Genomic DNA, 27814 nt, shown 5'->3' on the forward strand with positions numbered 1-27814 from the left:
TACTCTGGTAGTTCGTGAAATAGAATTTTATCATATACATTCTTAAGCAAACTTGAATATGTACTTCTCAAGAAATATTATATGTGAACATTATTGAATATTGTATTTCAGTAATTGCTGCCATAACCTTTGACAAAACGGTTAATCAATTTACCAAGTTATATATTGTATAACCCATTTCTTTGTAACAAATTAAAGTCAAAATATTACATATAAGATCGAAGCTGAGATACATTTAATCCTTAAACAGAATGTCATTCGCACGATGCTATACTTGAGTTACAAGTGTTTAATGAGTTTTTTGCATGCATTTGCTCAAGAACGAGGTGTTAAAAGGAACAATGCGAACATAGGAGAAGAAATTTTAAAGTTTCAGTATTTCTGATGCTATGAGGAGGCATATGAGTATGAACGAATGTTCCAGTGTGAATTTTCATTTCATTTCATGTGAATTTTCATTTCTGACGCTATGTATTTCCTATTTTTACTTAATATTTTACTCAAATTATCCAGTATCAATATGACTTACTGATTTAAAGTAACAAAAAAGCTATCTTTATTAAAAGTATTACACAAATTTGCGATAGATCAATTGATAATTCTAAAATAAGGCTCATTCTCAAATCGAATGTCTGATTTCACTATCTTCTTTTAGGAGTCTGATAGAGAAAATCAAGGATACAGATAAAATATGAAATTACCAAACACATCTACTTCACACAGAGTGAGAATCTTGTGTCTGTTTTTATAGAATACCAAACGTTTTCCATTAATGATTAATTTGCGATACGAAGTTGTTCTAATAATTGATGAATCCAACCATATTGGATTTCTTGGAGCAGCATCTATTTTGTCTGTATACATCAACTCCTCGAGTCCTGTTGGGCTGATACCAAAGAGGCGAAATCCATTCAACCGCTTTTCTGCAATGTAAATAAGGTGCAATGCTAAAATAATTAGAGAGCAATTTTATTTACACATGCCTGCAGGTTTATGGTTTATTGAAGCATTTCTTAAAAAGCAGAAAATTATAATATTCAGGGTTCTCCATCGTTTGGATTTTTATTGTATTGCAGTGTTTACGCAAAGCACTAAAATTTAGCGGTATTTTCGCGATCAAATTCGCAACTGAATCACTCTTCATTATAATTACAAAATATATATTCAAACACTTTTTGAAAAATTGCTAATTGGTTACACAAATAGTATGGTCGTACATATTGATAAAAGTAGAAACACATGCCTGAAAAGCAGAGGAAATTCTGGTCGATACAGTCGAACTACTTAACATTTTTTAAAGTAAATTTGCCGTGATTATTTGTAAAATAGTAAAGTGATTTTAAGAGTTCCTTGAACAGGTCCAATTTATTTACAACAATTAAATGACTTCGGTACGATGTAATGTTTGATATACAGAGTAAACCTATTTTAATGCAACTACCAATTAACCGTTACATGGAAGTTTGAAAACAAATTATTTGCCTTTGTTCCCTCATGCGTAAAGTCCGGCGATGGTCTAGGAGATAATTGATTGTGCAAGGTGAAGCCCTTGGTAATTAAAGATATATATGCCGTATTAGTGTTTTATCTTTAAAGAAATAAATATATCTGGTGTCTCATCTAGTTATGTAAGTTATTTACTTTCTACAAATAAGACCACTTCACTCCATTGCTTTTAAAAGTTATGAAATATTATTTGGTAAAAATTATTTTCTCTCCGAGTCGGATATTAAACCCCCTCTTATTGAAATATTCATGATCACGTGGTCTCGCATGCTTACAGCAAACAATGGTCCAATCTCGTGAATGAGCCGAAAAGCATGGTGGTCTACTACGTTTTTACTACAAACATGTTGGTTAAGTAAATTTAGGATGCGTTTTCAAATGACGGCTAAAAGCCATTTACAATTTTGAAGCGTGTTTTAGAAAAATAGGAAGAATAGGTCCAAATTGAGAATTCCCAGGCTCACAATAACAAACAAATTAAGTTTTTCTTGTTAAACAGTATTTTGAAATGCCGCTCACAAAGTCTCCACAAGTAAATAAGACTCCAGTTTTTAAACTCGATATTCGTAAATTTGCCATGTAACTGGATGAATTAGGGGACGACCATTTGATTCTGAGGGGGGGGGGGGGGGGGGCTGGCAAATTTTTTTGAGACGGATTATTTATTTTCATGCCTGTCAAGGACAGATTATTTATTTTCAAGATTATCGAGGACAGATTATTTATTTTCTTCTTTGTCTTAGGGTACCTTGATCGATTGATTCTAAAAGACTTATCATTTATATACCATAGGCGGATTCAGGATGGGGGGTGTGTATAACTTCGTTCAAGCAAGAGGTCTGGGGCCGGGTTAAGGCCCCCAGTGGGTTCTGGGCGAAGCACTGGTGGAGGCCAAGGGAGGGAAATTCCCTAGAAGCTCTTGGGTTTTCGGGTATTTTCAGAGTAAAACCAGGACAATTATAGTGGTATTGGTTATTATATAGCAAAGTATGACATTATTAATATTGGTCATATCATACTTTGAATGAAGGGGGTCCAGGGGGCGAAGCCCCCTGAAGCTCGTGGGTTTTTGTGTATTTCAAGAGTAAAAGCAGGCACAATTATGTAGGAATTGGTTAGTTATGTTCCAAAGTATGACATAATTAATACTAGTCATATCATACTTTGAATGAAGGGGGCGCAGGGGGCGAAGCCCCCTAAAGCTCTTGGGTTTTTGTGTATTTAAAGAGTAAAACTAGGCATAAAAATATTGCTATTGTACTTAAAGCATGGCAATATTAATATAATTCATATCATACTTTGAAATTTTAGGGGAGGGTCATACACATGTATGCCTTCCTTAAATCCGCCACTGTATACTTTGTATTAATTTATCGGGAAGTATTTATAATTCTTTGAAAAGAAAATCTATCTTTTGTGGTGTTTAAGAATTGGCTTGTTTTTAAAGTGATTCATCACATCTACTGAGTGCTCATTGTCATGTTGATCAACTGACTACAAGTATCCAGTCTGGTAATCTGATTTTAAATATTATTTGGTTCTAAAATGGCGAGCGAAGCGAGCCCAAAAAAATGCTGAATTGAAGATTCTGAGGTTAAATTACACGGAAATAAAAAGGTATTTTCACAATATTTAAGGTCAGATTATTTATTTTCTTTGCAGAGGAGGACAGATTATTTATTTTCAACATTTTCAGGGACAGATTATTTATTTCCAAAATCTGCCAGGCCCCCCCCCCTCAGAATCAAATGGTCGTCCCCTTAGTTGTTGCTCAGTTATTACTTTAATTTAAATTTAAAGTTTATGCATTTATAAAAAAGACTTAAGTTTCATTTTTTTTTTAAAATTACCTCGATCTATAATACTTCTCATGTGCATTGATCGTAAAACGTGTATAGAGTAGCATACTGTATGTTTCGAAGTTGTACACATCTAAAACATTGTTAATACGTGAGCACACGTCAGAGTTAGTTGCTTTTTGTACTGAGGAATAGTCACGTGAAATTGTCTTTTCCCTGAGAGTACAGCACGGGGAAACTGTAAACAAACGGACCTGTACAATGGAGTGGAGAAAACTAATTTTTATCATTGTTAATCAATCGTATGCAAATGTGAGAATGGGATTAGTAGATAAAGATGTACATAATGCATTAAGCGTGTAAATGCTTGGGAAAATGCTTCATGTCTTTCTGAGAGCTATTTAAAAAACTAGCCTTTTCGAAAAACACATGTAGTATTTTATGTAGTAACCCATAAATGCATTAAATGCAACTCATTGAGCTGACTGGTCGATTGGTCAGTCATGTTGAGTCCTCAATGAGCAGATGTCAGAAAAATAGTTTCCTCGACCTGATGATTCTCGGTATGCTTTTCCCGCGCATATGCGCAGATCCAGCATAAACGTCAGTCTTTTATAAATATGCATGAGAATATCGTGTTATTTTCCCGATCAGTACTTTGTTAATACCGAATAATATTTCGTCGAATTTGCAAGAATGCTTCATTTTTGATAGCTTGCCATACTTCAAAAATTTTTGTTTGGTTTCAGCTGTGCAAAAATACTGTTTAACACGACATACATATCTTTAAGTGCTCTATCTTTTAGAACTGAAAAGACGGTAGAGTTGTTTGATTAAAGTTTAAGTCAGGGGAAATTTATATGATTCTATTTTCTAATTATCACAGATCGTATTGTGTCGGCAAACTCTTTACTGTGTCGCACGCATAAAATTTGAATTGTTACTAAGTCGGAGAAAATTTTACTGTGTCGGGAGCAACACATTAAAACAGCTCATGGAGAACCCTGAATATTTTATGTAATCTTAAACGTTCTCTGATTGATATATAAAGTATATAAAAGAACTCACTTGGTCATTTGCAACATTATTTTGTTAAAACACATTTTGATTACACATACAAATACTCTGAAGTTGACATCAAAAAGATCCTTGAGTTTCTGATTGACATTATGTGTGTTTTGGAGAACAGGTCTTCAATCGATTGGAATGCCCATGGGTACAAAGTGCGCTCCGTTACTAGCAGACTTATTTTTGTATTCATATGAAGCAGAATGTGTGCAAAATCTTATGCATGAAAAGCAGAAAATACTCGCTGTGGCCTTCAACTCGACATTTAGATAATTATATCGACGACGTATTGACAATTTACAATGGTTACATTTGTATTTCCTTTTTGAGTAAATTTGATTATGATTATGTACAATGATAGATATAACTTGTTGACCTTAAAATAACTTTAGATTAAGTTGAGTTCCTGGCACACATTCTGAGAAATAACTGTCTGATGGAGGCAGTCTCCAACTGTAAAGTACTGAGTAAATGAAGAAATGTATTGAGCTAGTAACTAGTTTGATGTCATGATTATTGACACATTCTGAGAAATAACAGTCTGATGGAGGCAGTCTCCAGCTGTAAAGTACTGAGTAAATGAAGAAATGTATTGAGCTAGTAACTTGTTGCAATGTCATGATTATTGAAGTAATGAAATGTACGGGAATTGTTAAAAGTTTGTTTAATTTTTACACACTCGATCATTGTGTTGTATCATTGTTCCTTTACACAAAAAATTGAAACAAGTTTTATAAAATTATATTTCTATACTATGTTATAATTATGTCATTATGCTTTCTTACAGTTCATAAAGCTAATTGTTTAGCGTTAACATTGTTAATCATAATCTAGATGTTTTTCTTTGTTAACATGGTTAATATATAGAATTTTAGGTCAAATAGTATTATACAAAAAAAAGGAAATTCCCGGCGTAATTCTGATCTAGGCGTCATCTTAGTTTCCAGGCGTAATTTTTTCCGGGCTTCATTTATTTTTCTGGGCGTAGCTCATTTGCATTTTTCGCCTCAAATTCCTGCCCATTTCCTCTTGGTTTCCGATTGGGTTACGCCCGGAACGTGTGTATCACCATACTGTATATGTAGAGAGATAAACTGACGCCCGGAATTCCTTCCCTAAGTACGCCTCTATTCTCCCTATATGCCGGGCGGAACATTTTGTACAGGTCTCAAAATATTATATACTGTGTGTTTTAACTTATTCTTTTACTATTTTCAAAACAAACTATTCCTGTGAGCATTGTAAAAACACTTCACAGGCTTGAAATTGAGACAATCGAAAGAATTGCCTATTTATACTTTTACACTATTTTCATTTTGGGCGGCAAGATAATTCGTTCTAACGGCTGAAAAATAGCGACATACCAATCAAACAGACTTAATTAATTGTAAGATATTTATATAACCCGACACTCCAATCAATGCTTATAGAAGATAATTATTTTTGCATAGAGCAGATTTTTTTCGAATTATGCAAGTAGTTGTTGAGTGCTTCGAAAGTTTAATACTATTAGCCTCATCAGGGGTCACAGATATATAATTAATTTTAGGTGATACCTGATTATCTCGTCACCTATGTTCTTGTGTTTGAGTTAAGCTATGTCTGTTTGTGAATTAAATAGAGCTTTGCATTCCAGATTTCCAAGAAAGGCATTCCAATTTACAGAATTCATTTTTTTTTAATCCTGTAATACAAAGATTAAATTTAATAACCAATTCTGTAGGGCTACGCAATGACTGTTCGTGAATGTTTTGGGGGATGTATTTTGATCGGTTTGTGTTGATCGTTTGTTTGATATAATAGGATTAATTGTTGAACATGTTGAAGTAGAGTAGTCTCGATATGATCAGTGCGTCTAGAAGTCATTAAGTGTTGCATGTAATATTATAGGGTCAGTTGTGCTACTTCGATGTCTAATGCATTCTCCTTCAATAAATCCTTTAAAAACAGCTAGGCTATGAGCGTTCTGTCTGTCCTGGTTCTAAAAGGTATTTATTGTTTGATAAACGAATTGATACACGTATCAGGTTTAAAACTGTGGTCATTTTGGGCGACAAGATAATTCTTTTAACGCGCTTCGTGCAAATATCAATCATAACAGAAGTTGTAAAAGGTCTAAGATATATTTTGAAATCAAGTTCTTGTATAACTAAGATTAAAAAAAAATGGTAGAAAACTAGAAATTAATTTTAAAAAAATCGAGCACAACTTTTTGTGAGCAATAAATAATTAAAACTTTTTTTCCCTAAAGATTGCACTCTCAGCTAGTCATACATCCGATTTTTTTTCAGACCAAAACGTCAGTCAGCAAATTTCTCAATGATAAATTGTGTTTGCGGACAATTGTATCGCAATTGGTACCCATGGGAATTAGCATTACAAGGCAAGCTACTGATAGATACGGTAATATACCGGTATATCTCTATCTATATCAGTTACTTCGTTTACAACCTTTTTACATTCTATACTATACATATAACCTACATTACAGTAAGTTTGATTGTAGAATTAAAATATTCACCTAAACGTTAAATAACTTTTATATTAATTTACAAAGGTTTTATTCGTGTCCATTTGACTTTAAACGATGTTCTTTCTTACTCTTCAGAATTATTTAATTAATTTTGCCTTATCATTTAGCAAAATTGTCTCATTTTAAGTTTATCAACTAGAACAAAACCAAGATGATTATCTCTTATGAACATGCAAGAAACAAACCTAGATTCTGCCGATTTGCTATGCGAATTGACATAATGGAATAGAGGCGTCCAAAATCAACATTCCAAGAAGGACCATTAGTCACATTTTTTTCATATGTGTGTGTGCATGATTTTTTCGACGTGTCGCTATCACTATCCCAGCCATCCACTGCTTTGTCAGATGTGTAATCACTATCATAATCTGATGACTGTGAAGTCTTTTTCCACAAAGCGACATTGCGTCCTAAAGAAAACAATGTTACCTCAATTAAACGGATTAAAAAGATGTATTAAATTCAATTTTTTTTATTTAACATCAGCGAAAATTTAAAAAAAGTATCAATTCAAAATTAATTAATTTACTTGTGCGATCAATTAGACTTTATGAACTAAAGCTGGTGTTTGATTGATTAATTGTATATTGTTTAACGTCCCTCTCGAGAATTTTTCACTCATATGGAGACGGCACCGTATGCCGGTGAAGGGCTTCAAATTTAGACCTATACTCGGCACTCAGGGCCATTGAGCTGTGAGCTTAGGTTCTTTAGCGTGCCAGCGCTTACCTTGACACGGGACCTCCCTTTTTAAGGTCATATCCGAAAGACCCGTGATTTTCACTTCTGATACCGAGCGCTTGGCGAAGGAACAGTCACTACCTATTTTTACGTCTTAGGTTTGACGCGACGCCGCGAATGAGAATCGAACCCGGGCCTCCCAATCACGAGGCGAACGCTCAACCACTAGGCTACCGTGAACGGTAGCTGGTAATTGAAATGAATCGAATTCTATGGTGACATATTGATGCCGCCTATATGCAAGATAAAATTAAATTTATGGGAAAATAAAATAATTTATGACGACAAGATTAGATTTAAGTATTATATTATGTTTTTGTCATATTGTCATTATACTCAAGCATCAAATGCTTACACACATTTATTATTGGAAATGAAATATGACACCGTGCAAGTAAATTTTAGCTGTCATCCTCAGTAAACCCTGCCCCATTCTGCATACCTCGGAATACGTGCTTTTAATTGGTCTTTGTAGATGTGTCGCCCTGGATTTTCCAGGGGTCTGAATCGTTTGTGGCATTCATTGATTTGGCTGCTCGCTGCAAGGACGATTTAAAAGGGGCGAACCAAAATTCTTTCACATTTGTTCTCTAAATTTGATACTTATTTTGCGATCATTATGACCTGTCGGGTATTAGTTATTGCTCATTCCTTTATTCGTCGTCTTGACGAATTTATCAGAGAGTGGAATAATATATCTCTTGATGCCGGTTAATTTCAAGTTAGTTTTAAAGGAATTGGGGGTGGTACTGTCCGACCGAGTCAACGGTGTTTGCAAAAACCTTGTTATATTTATATCGTAGAGACGTTAACAACATTGTTAAGTTAACAAACATATCGAACATTTATGCAACAATGCAAATATTACCTTTACGAGCTCGAGCGTCATTCCTTAAGTAATGCAACATACTGTATATCATAATGAATGTTGAAGCATTTAATTTAATTTTTCACAGTTGAAAAGTTCTACTAAAGAGGTATTAAAGACAAAGACTGAAAAATATCGATGTTATGTGCCACATGATATCTGCGAATACTAAAATTACATGGACAGAAATCGTTAAGATACTAGACATTAAATCATCACATCACTCTTAGAATTTAGACATAGAAAAAATTATAATATTTCTATCAGGTAGGCGCCCTATTTTCTTACAAATGCCTTAGAGAAAACCATGCGGTAAATGTGGCAACGGTTTATCATTTTTTAAAATCAGAAGATAAAGTTGCGTGATAATTGACAAAACATAGGTGCACTTTTTTGTAGCTGAAAAAAAGATGAATAAGGAATGTGGAAACAAAGAAAAGGTGTTATCTTATTATGATAAAGAGAAGCAAGTGCTCCAAACATGTTTTATTAGTTTTGCGTATTTACAGATATCCTTTAGAATGTGTACATGTATTCAAATAAATGACTAGCAATGGTAACTTTCACGTTCGAATTTCACCTTTTAAAGTTAAGCGGATTTCTTGAAAGGGCATTCCAAGTTTGGGTGACCAGGGTGTTTTTTCCTGTGCCTGACAACGCAGTTGCATATAAGCCTAGAGAAATAAATAAGATTTTGAAGAAAAAAAAGTAAACAGTACTTTTCCATTGGTCATATTAGATAGATCTAAGACATTGTAAGATCTTTTGTTCCCATAGCAAATGAAAACAATGAAAGGAAGATTGTACAATCTCAGATATGTTATGGGATATGATAATTGTCAGTGCCTTTGGGGGATCCCTAAAGATGAATATGCTGAGGTTTTCTGTGCATGGATACAAAGACATAATACATATTTATGTAAAGGGTAACAGGGAGTACCTTGAAGGATTGAAACTATTAAGAATATGTTTTATGTACTTTTTCATATGTTTAGATGACAGGTTGCATTATTTGTTGAACGACCCTGATAGGTACTATTGCGGATTTGGCAAAACAGCAGATCACTTACGCTCAGTGATGGGTTGCTTTTAATCCATTTGGAATGCTGATATATACAAAGAGCATCTGCTATTGGTATTTGTCATAAACGTGTATGTTTTTAAAATTGTAACGTATCATACAAGGTATAAAACCCTGTCAATGTTATGTAACATTGTTTGATATTCATGATGTTGCCTATGGTATACAGAACAATCATTTGACCCTAAATTTTTGTGTTGCTTGTTTATATTTCACAACAGTTTTTGTATGTACACATTTAAACTGCAATACTTATGGGTAAATTTACTTACCAACGCCATTATCTGACATCGTACATGCAAGATGCAAATTAATTATGTTGACATGCAACTTATTTATGTTTCCATGCGAGATAATTATGCGAACATGCAAGATAATTATGTAGACATGCAACTTATTTATGTTAACATGCAACATAATTATGTAGACACGAGACTTGTTTATGTCAACATGCAAGATAACTAAGTTAACATGCAACTTATTTATGTAAACATGCGACTTATTTATTCAACATGCAAGTTATATTTCAATTTGCAAATTAATAATGTCAACACATGCAAGCTGATAAGTTGCATGTTAAGGAGGAACAGGACCTTTCGCTGAAAAAATTCCTGTCAGTGATTTTTTTTCGTATTTTTTATTATACTAATTTAATATGTACTTAACATTTTAAAACGGTCCTGTCATGGGATTTCTTGACTTATTTAAAAGATATCGCCCCACAAATACCGCCTTGTTTAGAGTTTGTATGGAGTTAAGATACTTCATGTTTACGGGCCCTTAACGGAGTCCATAATGCGAATTTTTACGCACAAACGATAAATATGATAGATAGCACTATATAATCAAATATTCCAGAATATTCATAGTGTTCAAATTATATGAAACCAATTGTTTTAATTTTATATAGTATTTGGATGGGATAATTTCTGCATTTTTCAAGGCAGCTTGAACGACAAAAACCTCATTTGGAAAAATTTTTGTCAATAAATATTTCTAAATTTATGATTGAATGTCAGTCCTTCATCGTAATTATTTACTGCATAAATATCAGAGGGTGAAGCTTACCTCAATATCGCACAGCATGATAAAAACGCTTCACATTCGTATTTTCCGAGTGCGGGAAATCAATTGTGACGTCACACGAAAACATAAACATTATATAGAGAGAATCTCTGCTACTAAACACGAAAAAAAATAATTTTAAAAAATCTGCTTTAGAAATTGATCACGATACATTGACTGTGACCTGTTTATTATGAAATAAAACTGATCATGACGGGTGTGTGTACTTGATCTCGCTGCACTGAGAATTCAAACACTACGTCTATGACGTCACTGACGTCAGACTGCAGGGTAAAGAGAAACAAATGTGTGGATTGGGCAACTTCACAATATCTAAATAATGGCAAGATCTTTAAAAATTTTATTAATAATAATTTCTAAAATCAAATGTTTAAAAAACAATTTTAGAATTTAGAATAAAATTACACAAGAACTGTTGATTTTAACAATGTTTAACATGTATATCATCACCGATTATGACGTAATATGTCTTTTTAGTCATGTGACATGTGTCCTGTCTCTCATTTCAAAATTTTCAAAATTAATAGAAAATATAATTCAGATTTTACCCCATTCATACGACGAAAATTTGCTATTTATAACATGAGTAATTTACAAACGTAAGTAAAAATGAATTTGCGATGCGTTCAGACGAGATTAATGTACTGTATGTAAACCTCATATTTTCTTAAAGAATGAGGAAACACATTCAGAATGGTGAATTTTTTTTTAATGTTCCCCAAAGAAAGAAAAAAAATCCAATCGACTGATTGGTAAGACAGTTCCGAACTTTATGACTAAGAACAAAGATTGGTATGAGAATATTTTAATGGAGATGGGAAAAAATCTACAAATTTTGTTAAAAGTTAAAAAATTCTTTGGCCCGGCCAAAAAGACTGTAACAGAGTTGTATGTAAAGGAAAACGTGTCTATTTCCATCTATTGGTTATCGTCTTCAGTCCATTATAGGGCAATTAGAAATCTTTATCCTGTTGAAAAATCTACCATTTATATGATTATGATCATCAAGTTTACAAGGCATTCATGAAACATCTGCTTGAAGAATTCGTGTTTTTTTTCCAAAAAGGGGAAAAAAAAGGGGAAAAATAAAGAACAGTGAATGATCTCAAATATTTTAAACAAATATGTGAAGCGAAAAACGAAAAAAAAATGACCCCAGGAAATTGCCGCCATGGATCTGGTGCTAAAGAGGAGTAAGAACCCCTCTTCAAAAGTCACACCCAGCATGAGCCCTACGATTGACCAGGTAGACGGAAAATTCCGTAGTAAAATTCCGTATCAAAATAAAGGCTTAACAATTTGATGAAACATGCAGAAAAAACACGCTCCAGTAATACTGTAAAACGAAAAAAAATTGGCGAATACGTATTTTAGCGCAAACGCAAGTGGGAATGCATTAGCGCAAATAAATTTTAGCGCTTGCACTTATCATTAAGGTCTTCAATCCCTAATAGGAAGAAATTCAATGAAATTGAAGACATAACAGATATGTAGGCATTGAATACTCAGTTTATTTAGACATACTTCCCATTTATTACTATAAGTATGTTTAATGCGATGTGTCCTAATTCATGACCTTGAATTTTGGTAAGAGTTATCTCCCCTTTTCTAATTAATAAAAAAAATCAATTAGAAAAAATTTAGCTGGTCAAAAAATTGTTTTCAATTATCATTCTCTTTTAAAATTTCAATGCATCTTTCCACCACAGGATTTATTGATATTCAAATTATTTGAATTTTTATTTTGAAAAAAACGCTTTTCCCCATAGACTTCAATGCAATCTTGGTTAATTAACTACTGCTTAATTAATGAACTTTTTGAAAATTTCTCGTGGGCAATCCTTTTCCACTATAAAATGCTTTAATATAATATCAGAGTATTGTGTACTTGACGGACATTTAAGGCTAGAGAATTTGGTACCATTAGGGATTGAAATCCTTAAAATATATGAATGTCAATTTTTTTTTTATCCACGCCCGTATTTGAATTTTTGGTTAGTCAAGCACGGAAACACAATAGCCAAGTAGGTATATAAGTAAACATTCGTCAACTTTAGATGTACCGTGGTGTTGCAATCACTTGGACGTGGCACAATGTTAAAGTTTATTTTAAATAAAAGAAATGGAGAATTTACGCATTTTTTTTCGTATTAAAACAAGGCACGCATCGAAAGAAAGTTACTTGGATAAACGGTAATCATAATCAGGTATTGTCTGCAAGCTCAACCGCCATGCTTGATTGCATTGTTTACCTCAAAGCGATATGATTAACATGCCGAGAAGCCAAACTTTGAAGATGCTAATGATAATTATCGGATAACAACTAACAATACTTTAATCAAATTATAATTTGGCAAAACTTTCTTGATCGATCCTACCATGTACACTGCTAGAGTTTGTATATAAAATCAACGACACTTCGACATTCCATATTCGTGCGTTTCGGTTTACAAGTATATGTGAAAGTATCGAACACACACGTACAAAATACAATTTAGAAATCCGTTAGCGCACAGTAAATTTTACTGTTTAGGGGCTCTTGCGCCAAAGGCGCTAAAATAAGTAGTGCGCCAAATAGTCTCGTTTTACAGTAGTTGCATTTGCTAACGAGATCAATGAACATAGAATAGAAAGTTTCCAATGGACACGATTTACTTTAAACGAGTTTGTTTATATTTCTTTAACATCAACTTATTCGTCAATAGGCTACGTCGGTTTAAACAAGAGGTCATAGGCCACATCAATCAACTGAGCACTGTGGGTAGGGAAAAGTAAAAATAAATTCAGTATTCAAAAGCTTGAATGCATAAGTGGTCCCGATCTCCCCTCAAAAAGGGGAAGGGGGTTTGATTTGAATTATCTTGAATCTACACCTACAAAGAATGCTTACATACTCGTATTTCTTTGACTTATTGTGGCATTTGTCCTCTGAGTTTGGCATTCTATTTTGGATGCACTCTACCCCTGGGGGTGATTATTTAAACAGGATTTAATATATATTACCTAAAGATGCATCTATATAAATAAGAACAATCATGGCTTTGCTATATTCTTGAGAAGAAGGTTTTTTAAAGACTTTTCTTGTATATTTCTATGTACATGTACAATTTTGATAGGCTATGGTGACCCTGCACTACCCCCAGGGATCATGATTTGAACAAATTTAAATATAAACAATCTGAGAATGCTCCAACATAAATATAACTAATCATGATTATTTAAACAGGATTTAATATATATTACCTGAAGATGCATCTATATAAATAAGAACAATCATGGCTTTGCTATATTCTTGAGAAGAAGATTTTTTAAAGACTTTTCTTGTATATTTCTATGTACATGTACAATTTTGATAGGCTGTGGTGACCCTGCACTACCCCCAGGGATCATGATTTGAACATTTAAATATAAACAATCTGAGAATGCTCCAACATAAATATGACCAATCATGGTTTTTATTTGTACTTAAATGAATTTTTTTTTTGGTATATTCCAAGGTAAAACTTTGATCGTCCAGTGTGGTCAAGCTTTACTCCCAGGGGTAAATGGTTCGAATGTACACAACCCAAAGATCCTACGACATTAGATTTCAGCTTCTTAAGAAGAAGATTTTTAACGGGATATTTGCATTTCTCAATTTTCAAAATGAATAGAAAATGAAAATGAAAAAACATACCTCCATAAACTTCTATTTCATATACGGTTGTTTTCCGTGTAAAGGAAATGTTTAGCATACTTGTTCTCAGAACATAGCTGCAGAATACAAGAGGAATGCCTTCCTTAATCGGTCCGATGTAACATATCTCGTTATTTAGAGTTTTGATGGATACGTTGTTTGACGAATTAACTGTAAAAATCCAAGCAAGAAGAAAAAAATAACATCATATTTGATATAGAAATTGGTCCGATATTGGTTTAAACTACAGCTTTGTCAATAGTGAATTTCTAAGCAAAACATTTTAATAAGTCAATTTCAAAGCAAAAAAACTTTATTTATTACCGCGAATATTTAAAGCAGATATTATAAAACTTCCATGGAAATCGATCCGTATTCGTCTGATGTCCTCAGATGTGCTCAAGTTCCCATCAAGACTTGGCCTGGTGGAATTTATTTTGTATGCTAAATTTACTTGAAACAAAAATGTAATTCATTTGATAAATATTTCGTTAAATTGTATATAATAATATAAAAAATCAAACTTTTAATTGCATACTGGACTGAGGTCTTTCAAACACTTTTTAATATCTTGAATGAATTACATAGCAAGAGACCAAGAGATTTGGAGATATAAGGAAGATTTTACCATTCTGAATTTATTTTCACATTTAAATTTATTTTCATCATTGTTTGAATGCTTATTATGTGTGGATTAGGTATTTTTATGCGCCCGAGTCGATAGATCCGGGGCGTATTTTGTTTTTGTCCTGTCTGTCTGTCAGTCTGTGTCTGTTTGTCTGCAAACTTTAACCTTCGCTATAACTTTTGAACCATGAAAGATAGAGACTTCATATTTGGTACACATACTCCACTAATGAAAGTCTTTCAAACGACACCAAGGTCAATGACCTTGTGACCTTGACTGTGACCTATATGCTAAAAATAGTTTTTTTTCCCTGCAAACTTTAACCTTCGCCGTAACTTTTGAACTATAAAAGATAGAGACTTAATATTTAGTATGCATACGACACTAATATATAAGCTCTTTCATATTTTCATATGATACCAACGTCAATGACCTTGTGACCTTGACTCTGACCTATATGCAAAAAATAGCTTTTTTGTCTTCAAACTTTAACATTTGCCATAACTTTTGAACCATGAAAGATAAAGACTTCAAATTCGATATACTTACTTCACACATACAGTTCTTTCAAATAATAATAAAACTTTATTTAAAGAGGGTAAACCGATTAGTGCAATGCACTAGTCTTCCTCGGGGCCCTCTATACATGGCTAGTACAATTATGTATACAATAGTACAATAATCAGAAAAATTACAAGTATATTTCATACGTGAATTACATTTGGAAAAAAAAAAAAGAAAAAGAAAGTATATACAATGTATTATCAAAACATGGAAACAAGTTACTAATTACGAAATGTTGCGTCCATTGATGATAAAATTTTCTACATTTTTACGGAAAGATTGTACAGTTGGGGAAAGACGTACATGTAGAGGTAATTTGTTCCATAAATGAACGCCTGAATATTGAAAAGAATTTTTAAACAGATTTGTTCGATACTTTGGTAGACTAAGGTCATAATTGGATTCAGAACGTAAAATATAATTATTGGAGGAAATAAATTCGAACGAGTCTCTCAGATAATCAGGTGTCATATCATGAAGTGTTTTAAAAAGCAGTATGTATTTATGAAAATCTATTAATTCATATATAATCAGCCAACCAAGTTTCACAAATAATGGTTGTGATGGAGCATCTGGTGCCACATCTAATGTAATTCTTGCTGCTCTTTTTTGTAATTTAAAAACTCTTTCTATGCCAGCACCTGGAGCATTGCCCCATATAGTTAAGCAATAAGGATCACTGCATCATAAATAGGGATCTTACCTATAGGACCGGGCTTGGTTTTATTCTCTACAAAAAGCTTGTCGATTTCCGTTCTGATTAATGGCATTAGGCTAAATACATATAACAATTTGTTTTTCCTAAATCTTTATTTCAGTGAGTAGAGATAGGAGGAACCCATTTTATTGATTTTCTGAGTTTGTTATCTCCAAATGTAATAAATGATATTTGTCTTTACTTCTCATTTTGCATAAAGGTAATGTCTACTGTCTCTGAAATTCTATTCTTAATGTCTAGGCTATTTATCCGTGGATATAATAAAAACTTGTCGTTAATGTGTGCAAATTATGAAGGCCTAAATGAAATCCAAATGAGTGCATTTACTGAAATATGTAGCCAAAATCAATGTGATTAAATTCTAAGGAATATATACAATTGAAATTCATCGCAGCTCAATGCTGCCAAGAATACCCGTATTGAGTAACACACATACTGAGTTATTCTTGTCCTCGGAGAAAGTGTGCTTATACTGAGGTTCGTTCCACCTGACTGACAACTGTACATTGGATTGTTACGATTTGATATCTCTTTAGTTTTTCTTATATCAAGAATGGGCATGCATAAGGGATAGATAATTGAAGGAAAAATACACAAGTCTATAAAACAAATTAAAATAGTCTTTGAAAAGGCGAAATTTAAAGCTGTATAAGTGTTTTACCAGGTGGATTCGAACCCCCGACTTTAAAAAGAGAGTATCCAAGATGTAAAAGTCAGCGCCTATATCAACTGAGCTAGTCTGACTATAAGAATGAATAGCATAAATTTAGAGAAGATTTTGAAAATCTAGTTTCCTTATTTTTTGTAGGTTTTTTGTGAATTTCGACCCCAGGGCAGGGGTGCCCCTAAAAAATCTTATCGTAAATTATTTCTTGCATCCTAACCTATCAAAATATTACAATTTTATTTAGGGGCAGGCCTGCCCTGATGGACTTCAAGGCCAAAATTCATGCAAAAATCAACGCTTTAAAGGACAAAATGATGTTTCGATCAACTTTGGAGGTTTATTGTAAAGTTATAAATAATAAATATTAGATATAAAATACAAATTTGAAAAATTTAGACATATATACGGTAGAAAAAACAAATTAAGACTGATTTTCAAATGTCACTTTTTCCGGGAAATTGTTCTCTCCTATAGGTCAATTCTTTTGTTAAAGCGAATACATCCTTTAAAGATGGCAGAATTAAGGAATAACTGTCTTATTTTTCGAATTCATGAAGTGATCAATGGATTGGCTTGTGTGATAATTTGCATAAACGCCGAAGGCGTTTATGCATAAAATTATCACACAAGCCAATCCATTGATCATCTTCATGAATTCGAAAAATAAGACAGTTATTCCTTATATTTACATGCTTTGATTCCGCCAATCCACGGGCTCCAAACCTGCTTCTCTCTAGGTGTTGTCCCGCCCTGCACGTGGTTTTTTTTGGAACCGCGCCAAAACATTCATGAGGAAATAAATTACATTTACAATTGGTAATTTTATCTCGGACAAAGACATTGGAAATGTAAATATTGTACAATGAAGCGCATTGAAGTGGTAAAATTTTCCGTTTGACTGGAACGTTTTGAGCTATCTTTAGAACGATGATTGTCATACAATGACACGCCCATTTCTTTAGAAAGGAAAATTCGGTCGGATGGTTCATTCGAATACCTGTAGAACAGGTATTCTATAAATATAATAGCCAATCAAATTGGCGGTCTACATATAAACACCGAGTAAGCACGTGTTCGACCGATACTTGTGTTATGGTAACTCCAATGAACATGATAAATTCATAATTATGGACAAATTCGTTGCAATATGTGTTTTACAGAAGCAGGAACTTTCAAACTTTCTCTCCTATGATATAAAAATCTCAATTTCGGTGTAACTCATGTTGCTTGTCACGAAGAGTGGGGTGTCCTTAAACATAACGACGAATGTTTCTTTTTCGTTTCTAAAGAAATGGGCGTGTCTTAATGTTATAATTGACGTTCAAAACATGACTCAGAACGTTTCATCCAAACGGAAAATTTTACCACTTCAATGCGCTTCATTGTATGCATTATAAAAAAGTTTCCGCGTGTGTAATGGGAGAAATTTTTTAATTTTACGTAACGTAAATAGTTTATACGTCAAGGACTTGCAAACAGAATCAATATGACTAAACACCAAGGTCATTGACCTTGTGACTTTGTCTGTGACCTATATGCTAAAAATAGTTTTTTTGAACTTTAACCATAACTTTTGAACCAAGAGAGATACGGACTTCATATTTGGTATGCATACACCACCAATCAAGTTCTTTCAAATTATACCAAAGTCAATGGCCATGTGACCTTGACCTATATACAAAAAATAGCTTTTTTCGAACTTTTTGCCGCCGGGCGCATAGTGTTTCAGAAACAATCTTGTTGTTTTAGTTACAAGGATTGAGCATGAAAAATATTTCAAAATATCAAGATTACATTTTTATATGCAATTATGCTGCTGCTAAAGTAAAGATAAAAAATTTTGTTTTTTTTCCAAAAAATTGAATTTCTAAATGAACCTTCGACACACGAAAAATGTTTTTTTCTAAAAAATAAATTGAATGATTTCATGCTTAAAGTTTTCCTGACAAATACAGAGAGCTTTTCCTGTGTTCAGTTTGCTGGATGACTCCTTTGCGACCAACTGCACATTTGCTGTAAGCAGGGTCATTATGTTTTCATTACTATACATTTTTTAGCTCACCTGAGCCGAAGGTTGTCGTTGTTGTTGTAAAATTTTCATATTTCCATTTTCTTCTCAAGAACCACTGGGTCGATATCAACCAAACTTGCTACAAAGTATCCATGTGTAAGGGGATTCAAGTTTTTTTTCAAATGAAGGGCCACGCCCTCTTCCAAGGGGAGATAATTATGAATTAAAGAAAAATTGATGCCATTTTAAAAAAATCTTTTTCTCAGGAACCACTGGGCCAGGAAAGATGAAACTCAAGTGGAATCATCCTCGTATTATTTAGATTTAAGCTTATTCAAATCATGACCCCCGGGAGTAGGGTGTGGCCACAATGACCGATCAAAATTTTACATATGAATATATAGGAAAAATCTTTAAAAATCTTCTTCTCAAGAACCATTGAGACAGGAAATATGAAACTCGTGTGATATCATCTTCAGGTAATGTACATGTAGAAACAAATTTGTTCAAATCATGACCCCCGGAGGCAGGATCAGGCCACAATGGCTGATCAAAGTTTTACATTGGAATGTACAGGAAAAATCTTGATAAAATCTTCTTTTCAAGAACCATTGAGACAGGAAAGATGAATCTCATGTGAAATCATCCTCAGGTAATGTAAAATCAAGTTTATTCAAATCATGACCCCCGGGGATGGGTGGGGCCAAAATTGCCGATCAAAGTTTCGCATAGGAATATATAGAGAACTCTTTTAAAATCTTCTTCTGAAGTACTTCAAAGCCATGATTAGTGATATTTATATGGAATCATCCTCAGGTAGTGAAAATTCTAATTGGTTCAAATCATGATCCCCCGGGGGTAGGGTGGGGTCCACAAAGACTGATCAAAGTTTTACATAGGAATATATAGGGAAAATCTTCTTCTCAAGAACCATTGAGACAGGAAAGATGAAACTCATGTGAAATCATCCTCAGGTAGTGTAGAATCAAGTTTGTTCAAATCATGACCCCCGGGTGTAGGATGGAGTCAAAATGGCCGATCAAAGTTTTACAGAGGAATACATTTAGAAATCTTTTAAAATCTTCTTCTGAAGTACTTCAAAGCTATTATTAGTGATATTTATATAAAATCATCCTCCTTAGTGTAGATTCTAGTTTGCTCAAATCATATTACCCCCAGGGATAAGCTGGGGCCACAATGGGGGATCAAATTTTTACATAGAAAAATAAAGGAAAAATCCCAAGAACAGAAAAGCTATGTTTAGCCATATTGATCTGTAAGCATCCTCATGTACTGAAGATTTAAATTTGTTGAAATCATGCCCCTCTGAGCTAGGGATGGGAATAATGGGGAATGAAATTCAATTTATTACGAAGTATTATATCGGAACAAAATGTTTTTAAAAACTCTTTTTATCAAGAATAGCAATGCCATATGCTGTGTTAATATGAAGACATTCTCAAGTAGTATTAAAATTCAATCCCCCCATCTCAGTAAACTTTTGAGTTCAGATCTGATTTGTGCTTTTTCCTAACCGATGTGCTCAGGTGAGCGATGTGGCCCCTCGGCCTCTTGTTCATTTATACACTAGCACGTAACTGCATTTAGTATTACTGGCTACTCATAATAAAAAAAAGTCTGTATAATTCTTAAACATTACAATTTTGTCACGAAATTAAGCCGATTTAAAAAAAATTAAAGATTATTTTGATAAAGAGGAAATATACAAGGTGCAATACGTATTTTTGGTAGAAAAGGATTTCAAATCTGTTTAAATTTGTCACAAAAGATGTCAGCAACAATGTAGATTTCAAAATCCTTGTCAACAAGATGTGCTTGTGAAACACTATGCAGCCGGCGGCAAAAAAGTTCAAAAAAGCTTATTTTAGCATATAGGCTACAGTCAAGGTCACAATGTCATTGCCCTTGTCACCTTGGTGTCATTTGAAAGAACTTAATTCGTGGAGTATGCATACAAAATATGAAGTCTCTATATCCTATGGTTCAAAAGTTATAGACAGCGTTCAAAAAGCTATTTTTAGCATATTGGTTACGTTAGAGGTCATAAGGTTATGACCTTGAAAGAGTTTAATTAGTGGAGATTGCATACCAAATATAAAGTCCCTATCTTTCATGATTCAAATGTTATGGAGATAACTCGAAAAAGATATTTTTAGCAGAAGATATTTTTAGCAAGATCACAAGGTCATTGACCTTTGTGTCATTTGAAGGAACTTAATTAGTGGAGTGTGCATACCAAATATGAAGTCTCTATCTTTCATAGTTCAAACGTTTTTGCTAAGGTTAAAGTTGACAACAGACAGACAGACAGATAAACAGAGAAACAGACAGGACAAAATCAATATACGCCTCGGATCTATCGATCCGTGCGCATAAAAATATTTTCCTGATATTAAAATGACTAACAAGGGCCATCAATAATCGAAACCTATTAAACAAATAATAGGGGTGGGACGATACACAGATCTTGCGATACGATACGTATCTCGATATATTGGCACGATACGATACGTATCTCGATATTTTGATATATTATAAAACTATTTAAAAAAATTAGTATTTTTTTTCATTTCTTGTCTTGTCATTAAATCAACATAATAAATTATAAAACTATTCAAAAGAATTAGTACTTTATTTCATTTTTTGCCTTGACATTAAATCTACAAATTATTCTATATCAAATCATGTGTGCTTTGAAATTAATACTTGAAGTTCATCAATAGCATTCACTAACATTTTACAAAAATACATGTACATATTATTATTACCAAATTACTTTTAAGAAGTTGTTTACAAATAGTTGTGTAGTTCAGCAGAGAACACTGACTAAAATTTATTTAAAATTATCACATTTACATTTTTATTAATTGCTGAAAGTCTGTAGCAAATCTGAGATTACAAAAAAAAAAAAAAAAATACGAGATGGACTAACAATTAATAATGTCAAATGCTCTAGAAACGATGTTTTCTGTGTAAAGCACGCATTACATACTGAACTTTTCTTGTCCAATCTTCCGAGGCTGTTTAATAGTGAAAACATTTTACCCTTAAACAACGACTTATTAGTTCTAAAGTGTGTTTTCAATAATCAAAATCATCTCTTCGCTTTGTACAAGCCGCCATTTTCTAAGGACATGTACTTTCATTTTCAATTTTTGGATAGGTCGTTCGTGTATCGTTTCGTACCGATATTTGAATGCTTGTATCGTAAACCGTATCTTAGAGAAAAATATCGATATGTATCGGTGTATCGGTATATCGTCCCACCCCTAACAAATAATGAGTCGGATATTTCAATTGGTATCTTACGCCTCATGCAGAACTGTTCAGTTTATGGGCTGAAATTTAATCATGAGACATCTGTAATGCACCCATTGATTAAAATTACCATTAAAACTAGACAAGTGTACTTGTGAGGACTTAATCATTACCCGCTACAAAGACATAAAAATTCTAATAAAAGTACATGTACATGTGTATAACCAATAATATAATATAACTGGTTGCAGATGGTTTTCGCTCTTTGATGTCCGACAAATGACCCTCAGTAAACATCTGATATATTAAAATAAATGACATGGAAATGGTATGGAAAAACCCTCTTTTAGTTAATTTAAAAACAAAGAAAAATATTGAATACATACAGATTCTTTGTTGACACATGACTTTCAGGTGACGTAAATATAATTAATAATGAGGACCTTAGATCACTTATTTTAAAAGGTCCTATATACAGGGAACCTCGATCCTTCAACTGGCGTCGAAAGTTCATAAATATATGTGTATTATTGATTCTGTTGAAAATTACGATGGGCCAGATATAAAAAAGAAAACGTTGAAACCTTGTCAGACTGGGTTAAATGTATCAGATCTATGTTAAAGTCGCGTCTTAAAAGATTGAGGGGCACTATGAAAACCATCTATCCTTCTGTGTTCAATAATCCAGAAGTAAAAAAAGAATTAGATAGATTACATGATCAGTACGTACTGGTCCCTACCGACAAAGCAGGTAACAACATTGTCTTCGTTTGTAAGGCTCATTATATAAATTGTATTTAAGAAGAACTAGGATTAAATTCTGAAAGTGGTAATCCTACTTACTACTCATAGTTCCCTTTCTAAGGAAGAAATTCTTCAAAATCATATGTCAGTTTTAATTACTTTTTAACATTCCATAGAGCCAAAATGAATTTGAACTACCATATATATATAATGGATTCTGAAACTTCCTAAAAATCCTTACAAACAAAGATACAATGCGGGTTCCAGTAAATATTCAACAAAGCCTCTTTCGTTACTCCTCACTATGATTTTGACAGTAGTGAAGGAAAAACTGTGCTACAATATAGTCAAGAAATGGTGTGAATCAGATGTGGATACTTAAAAGTTCCAAGGAACTTTTAGACAATTTGAAATCACAAGATTTTATCAAAATCAAGATTAAAAAAATACGACTTTCTACTTTATACACAACTTTTCCCCACGATACATTAAAGTCCAGGCTTTTTGATATCATTGACAGCTGATTTTTTAATGAAAATGGAACTCATATATTTACTGACCTGGTCATTGGTCATTTGCAAAATTATTTTCTTAGCACACACTCTGATTGCACACACAAGTACTCTGAAGTTGACATCAAAGGGATATTTGAATTTTTGATTGACAATATCTATGGGGTTTTTTTGGAGACCAGGTATTCCAGCAATCTATTGGAAATCCCTTGGGTACAAATTACGCTCCGTCATTAGTAGACCTATTTTTATATTCACATGAGGCAGAACTTGTGCCAAATCCTATGCTTTAAAAAAGAAGAAAACACTTGCTGTGGCCTTCAACTCGACATTTGGATACTGTATACAGGGTTATTTTCGCCCTTTCACATTTGGAAACAAGTTTGCCCCTTTTTAAATTAACCCAGAAAGATTTTTGTTAAAGATATTATAGTATTTACTTTAAATTCGCCCCGTTTTATATTCGCCTACTTACGACGAGGGCGGAAGGTGCGAAAATAAAATGGGGGCGAAAATTTCCCTGTGTACAGTATATCGACGACGTATTGTCAATTAACAATGGTAATTTCCATTCCTACGTCGAAACGATATATCCTGGTGAGCTTGAGATAAAAGATACCACAGAGTCTGACACATCTGTTTCATACTTTGATATTTTACTTGAAAAAGACGTTAATGGTAATCTAACAACCAAGCTTTATGACAAACGTGATGACTTTAACTTTTCTATCGTCAACTTCCCTTACTTAATATGCAGCAATATACCTTCTTCACCTGCATACTGTGTTTTTATAACTCATTTGATTCGATACGCAAGAAAATGTTCTTCGTATGAACAATGTCTAAAACAGGGTAAATTATTGACAAACAAGTTGATGAAACAAGAATATCAGTTTAAAGTTTAAAGTCAACATTTCGTAAGTTCTATGGTAAATACAATGACCTTGTCAGCAAAAATAATTTATCAATGAGTCAAATGCAGACTGACGTTTATCATATTAATTGTCCATTTTGTATTGCTTTATGCATGGACTTTGATATTGAATACTGTTCGGTATATCAATATCCTTCATACAGTAGACAAGACTGCTAACGCACCACTTGTGATCTATTTATTCATTTTTGTTTTGTTAATTGAATACTTGCCTATTTGGTACTACATGTGATTATCCCACCTGAGCTGCAAACTCAAGTGAGCTTTTCTGAAGACATTTTAATCATCGTCAGTCGTTACTTATTCAATGTAGTAATATATATGAAAAATCGTTTAATTATCTTCTCCTCGGATTTATACATGTATGTATATCTTTGTACTTTCAGTTAACCTAGCTTTTCGAGGCCTGAACATAGGTGAGCTTTTTGACGGAAATCAAAGCACATCTCAGACAATTCGAACAGCAAACGTTCAGCTTGGAGGCGTTTTTATCATTTCTGCTGTGAATGTACATGGTAAAATTCCTCAAGTGTTTGAAACATAATCAAAAAGAATATATTTTTGAAAAGAACACAAAAAAATAATCTGTTTTCTAATTGTTTTGTCTCTCTTTCTCATACTTGATTATGTAATATGATAACAGGACCTGACTATCAAAATCAAGGATAGTTATCTATAATAATTATTTGTACGTTAAAAATCTTTTTTCCTTGAAGTTTTTCCAGGAGATTCTCCTCATCTGACCATAAAAGACTCTGAAAACAGAACTAGTTACTCTTCTGTTCTATTAACAACTACGATTTACCTCGATCGAGTGTTCAAAACAAAAAGTTTGGCTATGTATTTTAGTAAAAAAGTTGCCGTTAAAGAAATAGAGGTGTTCGGTGGTAAGTATATCTTGTATCATTTATCTGAAGTTCTTTTTAAGAGAAAATGTGCTGATTAATGTTTTAACTTTGTAACGTTTTGTAATATATATTCTAATTTTAACAGGGTTGGCAAAAAATATACTAAAATATTTTCCTGTACGGTGGGAAATACTGGTAATTCTCGGGAGTTACATGTACCAGTATTTACCAAGAAAAACTGGGAAATAAGAAATAGCTATATATCTTTAATCATCTTATGTCGGTATACTCACAAGATAATACCTCGTTTTCACAAGATAATTTCTCGTTTTCAGAAGATAATTTCTCGTTTTCAGAAGATAATATCTTATTTTCACAAGATAATATCTCATTTTCACAAGATAATTTCTCATTTTCACAAGATAATATCTCACTTTACTTGAAAAAGACGTTAATGGTAATCTAACAACTAAGCTATATGATAAACGTAATGACTTTAACTTTTCTATCGTAAACTTCCCTTACTTAAGCAGCAAGATACCTTCATCACCTGCATACGAAGTATATATATTTCAGTTGATTCGATACGCAAGAGTATGCCCTACGTATGAACAATTTCTAAAACGAGGTAAATTATTGACAAGCACGCTGATGAAACAAGAATATCAGCAGTCTCGTTTAAAGTCACCATTTCGTAAGTTCTATGGTCGATACAATGAGGTTGTCAGCAACTACAATTTTTCATTGAGTCGAATGCTGACTGACGTTTTTCATTTCAATTGTTAGTGTATTATTTATACACTGAATTGACGGATTTTTCCTTTATTTCCTGATCATGACAAGGAGCCCACGGCGGGTGTGACCAGTCAGCAGGGGATGCTCACTCCTCCATGGCACCTGATCCCTCCTCTGATGTTTCGGAGGTCCGTGTTTGCTCTACTCCTATTTTGTATTGTTTTAGGGACTTTGAGATTGAATACTGTTCGTTATCTTCATACCCTTCGTTCAACAACACAGTTGTTCACATATAAAACTTATCGCTGTGTTTGCCTATGAATTACTTTGTATTGTGACCAGTGCTCTGTAATGTGACTGTGACTGGTCCTTAGGCGATGCTGTCTCTACCTATGTACATTGTACCTGTAACTATCTCTGGAGTTTTATCTTTCTGACCAACACATGCATGTACGGTAAAGTTCCCAGCGGGTTTGACAGTTCAACAGGGGGTGTTTACTCCTCCTAGGTACCTTTAAGCTCTAGTATTTCTATGAGTTTGTGTTCTGTCTTGTTTACAATTAATTTTTTTTGTTATGATAATGATCACCATTCCTTATTTTCACTAAAAAATCAATTCCAAAAGGTCAAAGCCTGAGCTTACCGTATTGACAGCCTGGTCCCATCCATCCTGGTTCACACTGGTTCTCAGGTCCTAAGCACGCTCCCGTTTTATCATCAAAGGCCTTTATACAGTGTTCTAATTTAGTGCAATTTTTTGTGTTTCCATACTTCCTCCCTAATTGAAACGCACAGTACTTAGCTGTAAAAATTAAGATCTTAGTTATTTATTCGCTCCATTTAACATTCTTGTATTCCTCATGTTCCTTAAAGTAATAAATACGTATTATTTAACAGGTGTTGAGAAACACATCCATGTTTATTTGTTTTTAAATCTATGAAAATCTATGTTATTTTTAAAACGTCTTAATTATACTTTAAGAACAATTTTAGCAAAAATTAAAATTAGATGTTAGATCCGCTCGTAAACTCGTTACACTAAGTGCGAGCGGATGTAACATCTAATTTTAATTAGATTGAGCAAAAAATCAAGTCAAAGTAACTAAAAATTATTATCAACATTTCCAAAGTAAAATTAACTTACCATCAATAAAATGACTGTGTGAAATGCCAATAAAATAGATATACATGTAACAAGAAAAGAAGACCGTCATTATGACGACTACAACAAGAAGGAAGTAAATCGTTTCATTCCAATTATCGTTGTATTCAAATGCAAGTGAATGATACGTAGAAACATCAAGTACATGTAATAGACTTTCAAGTTAAAGTGCATAAATAGAGATACAAAAATACTTTGATACAACGGTTTCCAGAGCTTTGTATGGATACTTGAGGAATATTCCCTAAACAGTTGCTCATATATATCCCCTATCCTCTGCTGAACTGGTCTGCTCATTGTTAAATATCATCTGAAATTGAACGAAGCATTCCCTTAATACAAAGAACATTTAAAATTTTTTTTAAAAAATACGGAATATAACCCCTTTCAAAAAATCTTATAAAGGATTAAATGCATTTGAAATCATGTAGGTTCCTTAATTTCTACCTCAAATTTCAACTTTTAAAAGAGATTGTCTAATTTATAGTTAGTGCAACTAATTCGATTCATTTAAGCTATTCATCTTATGCTATGCTGCCCTCGATATTCCTCACGTTTTTCAACATAAATTCATGAGTGTCTAAAATGTCTTTAATTAATAAAGCAACGAAAAAAATCTTTTCAAAAATCAAAAATATAAATAGTATATATATT

General features: G+C 33.1%; 1 protein-coding gene across 1 annotated transcript; it reads right to left on the reverse strand.

Moving 5' to 3' along the window:
- Window positions 1-672: 672 nt before the first annotated feature.
- Window positions 673-27457, reverse strand: LOC134243462 (uncharacterized). The gene is made up of 6 exons (XM_062725713.1): window positions 27391-27457; window positions 26642-26800; window positions 14683-14811; window positions 14359-14529; window positions 7092-7316; window positions 673-923 (listed from the first exon to the last, which is right to left on the reverse strand). Exons 1-6 carry the CDS (start codon window positions 27455-27457, stop codon window positions 673-675), a joined length of 1002 nt encoding a protein of 333 aa, XP_062581697.1.
- Window positions 27458-27814: the final 357 nt, after the last annotated feature.

The sequence above is a fragment of the Saccostrea cucullata genome, unplaced genomic scaffold, assembly GCF_032062105.1.
Source record: "Saccostrea cucullata isolate Sc308-1 unplaced genomic scaffold, CSIRO_AGI_Scuc_v1 ctg503, whole genome shotgun sequence".
Classification (NCBI taxonomy): Eukaryota; Metazoa; Mollusca; class Bivalvia; order Ostreida; family Ostreidae; genus Saccostrea; species Saccostrea cuccullata.

What these genes read in the sequence shown, in the direction of transcription:
- LOC134243462 (XM_062725713.1), bottom strand. Translation starts at nt 27,457, where the DNA reads ATGAGCAGACCAGTTCAGCAGAGGATAGGGGATATATATGAGCAACTG. An exon ending in ATCTGCTTTAAATATTCGCG is followed by an intron (nt 14,530 to 14,682) that starts GTAATAAATAAA and finishes GGATTTTTACAG; the next exon opens with TTAATTCGTCAAACAACGTA. An exon ending in TGAAATAGAAGTTTATGGAG is followed by an intron (nt 7,317 to 14,358) that starts GTATGTTTTTTC and finishes TGTTTTCTTTAG; the next exon opens with GACGCAATGTCGCTTTGTGG.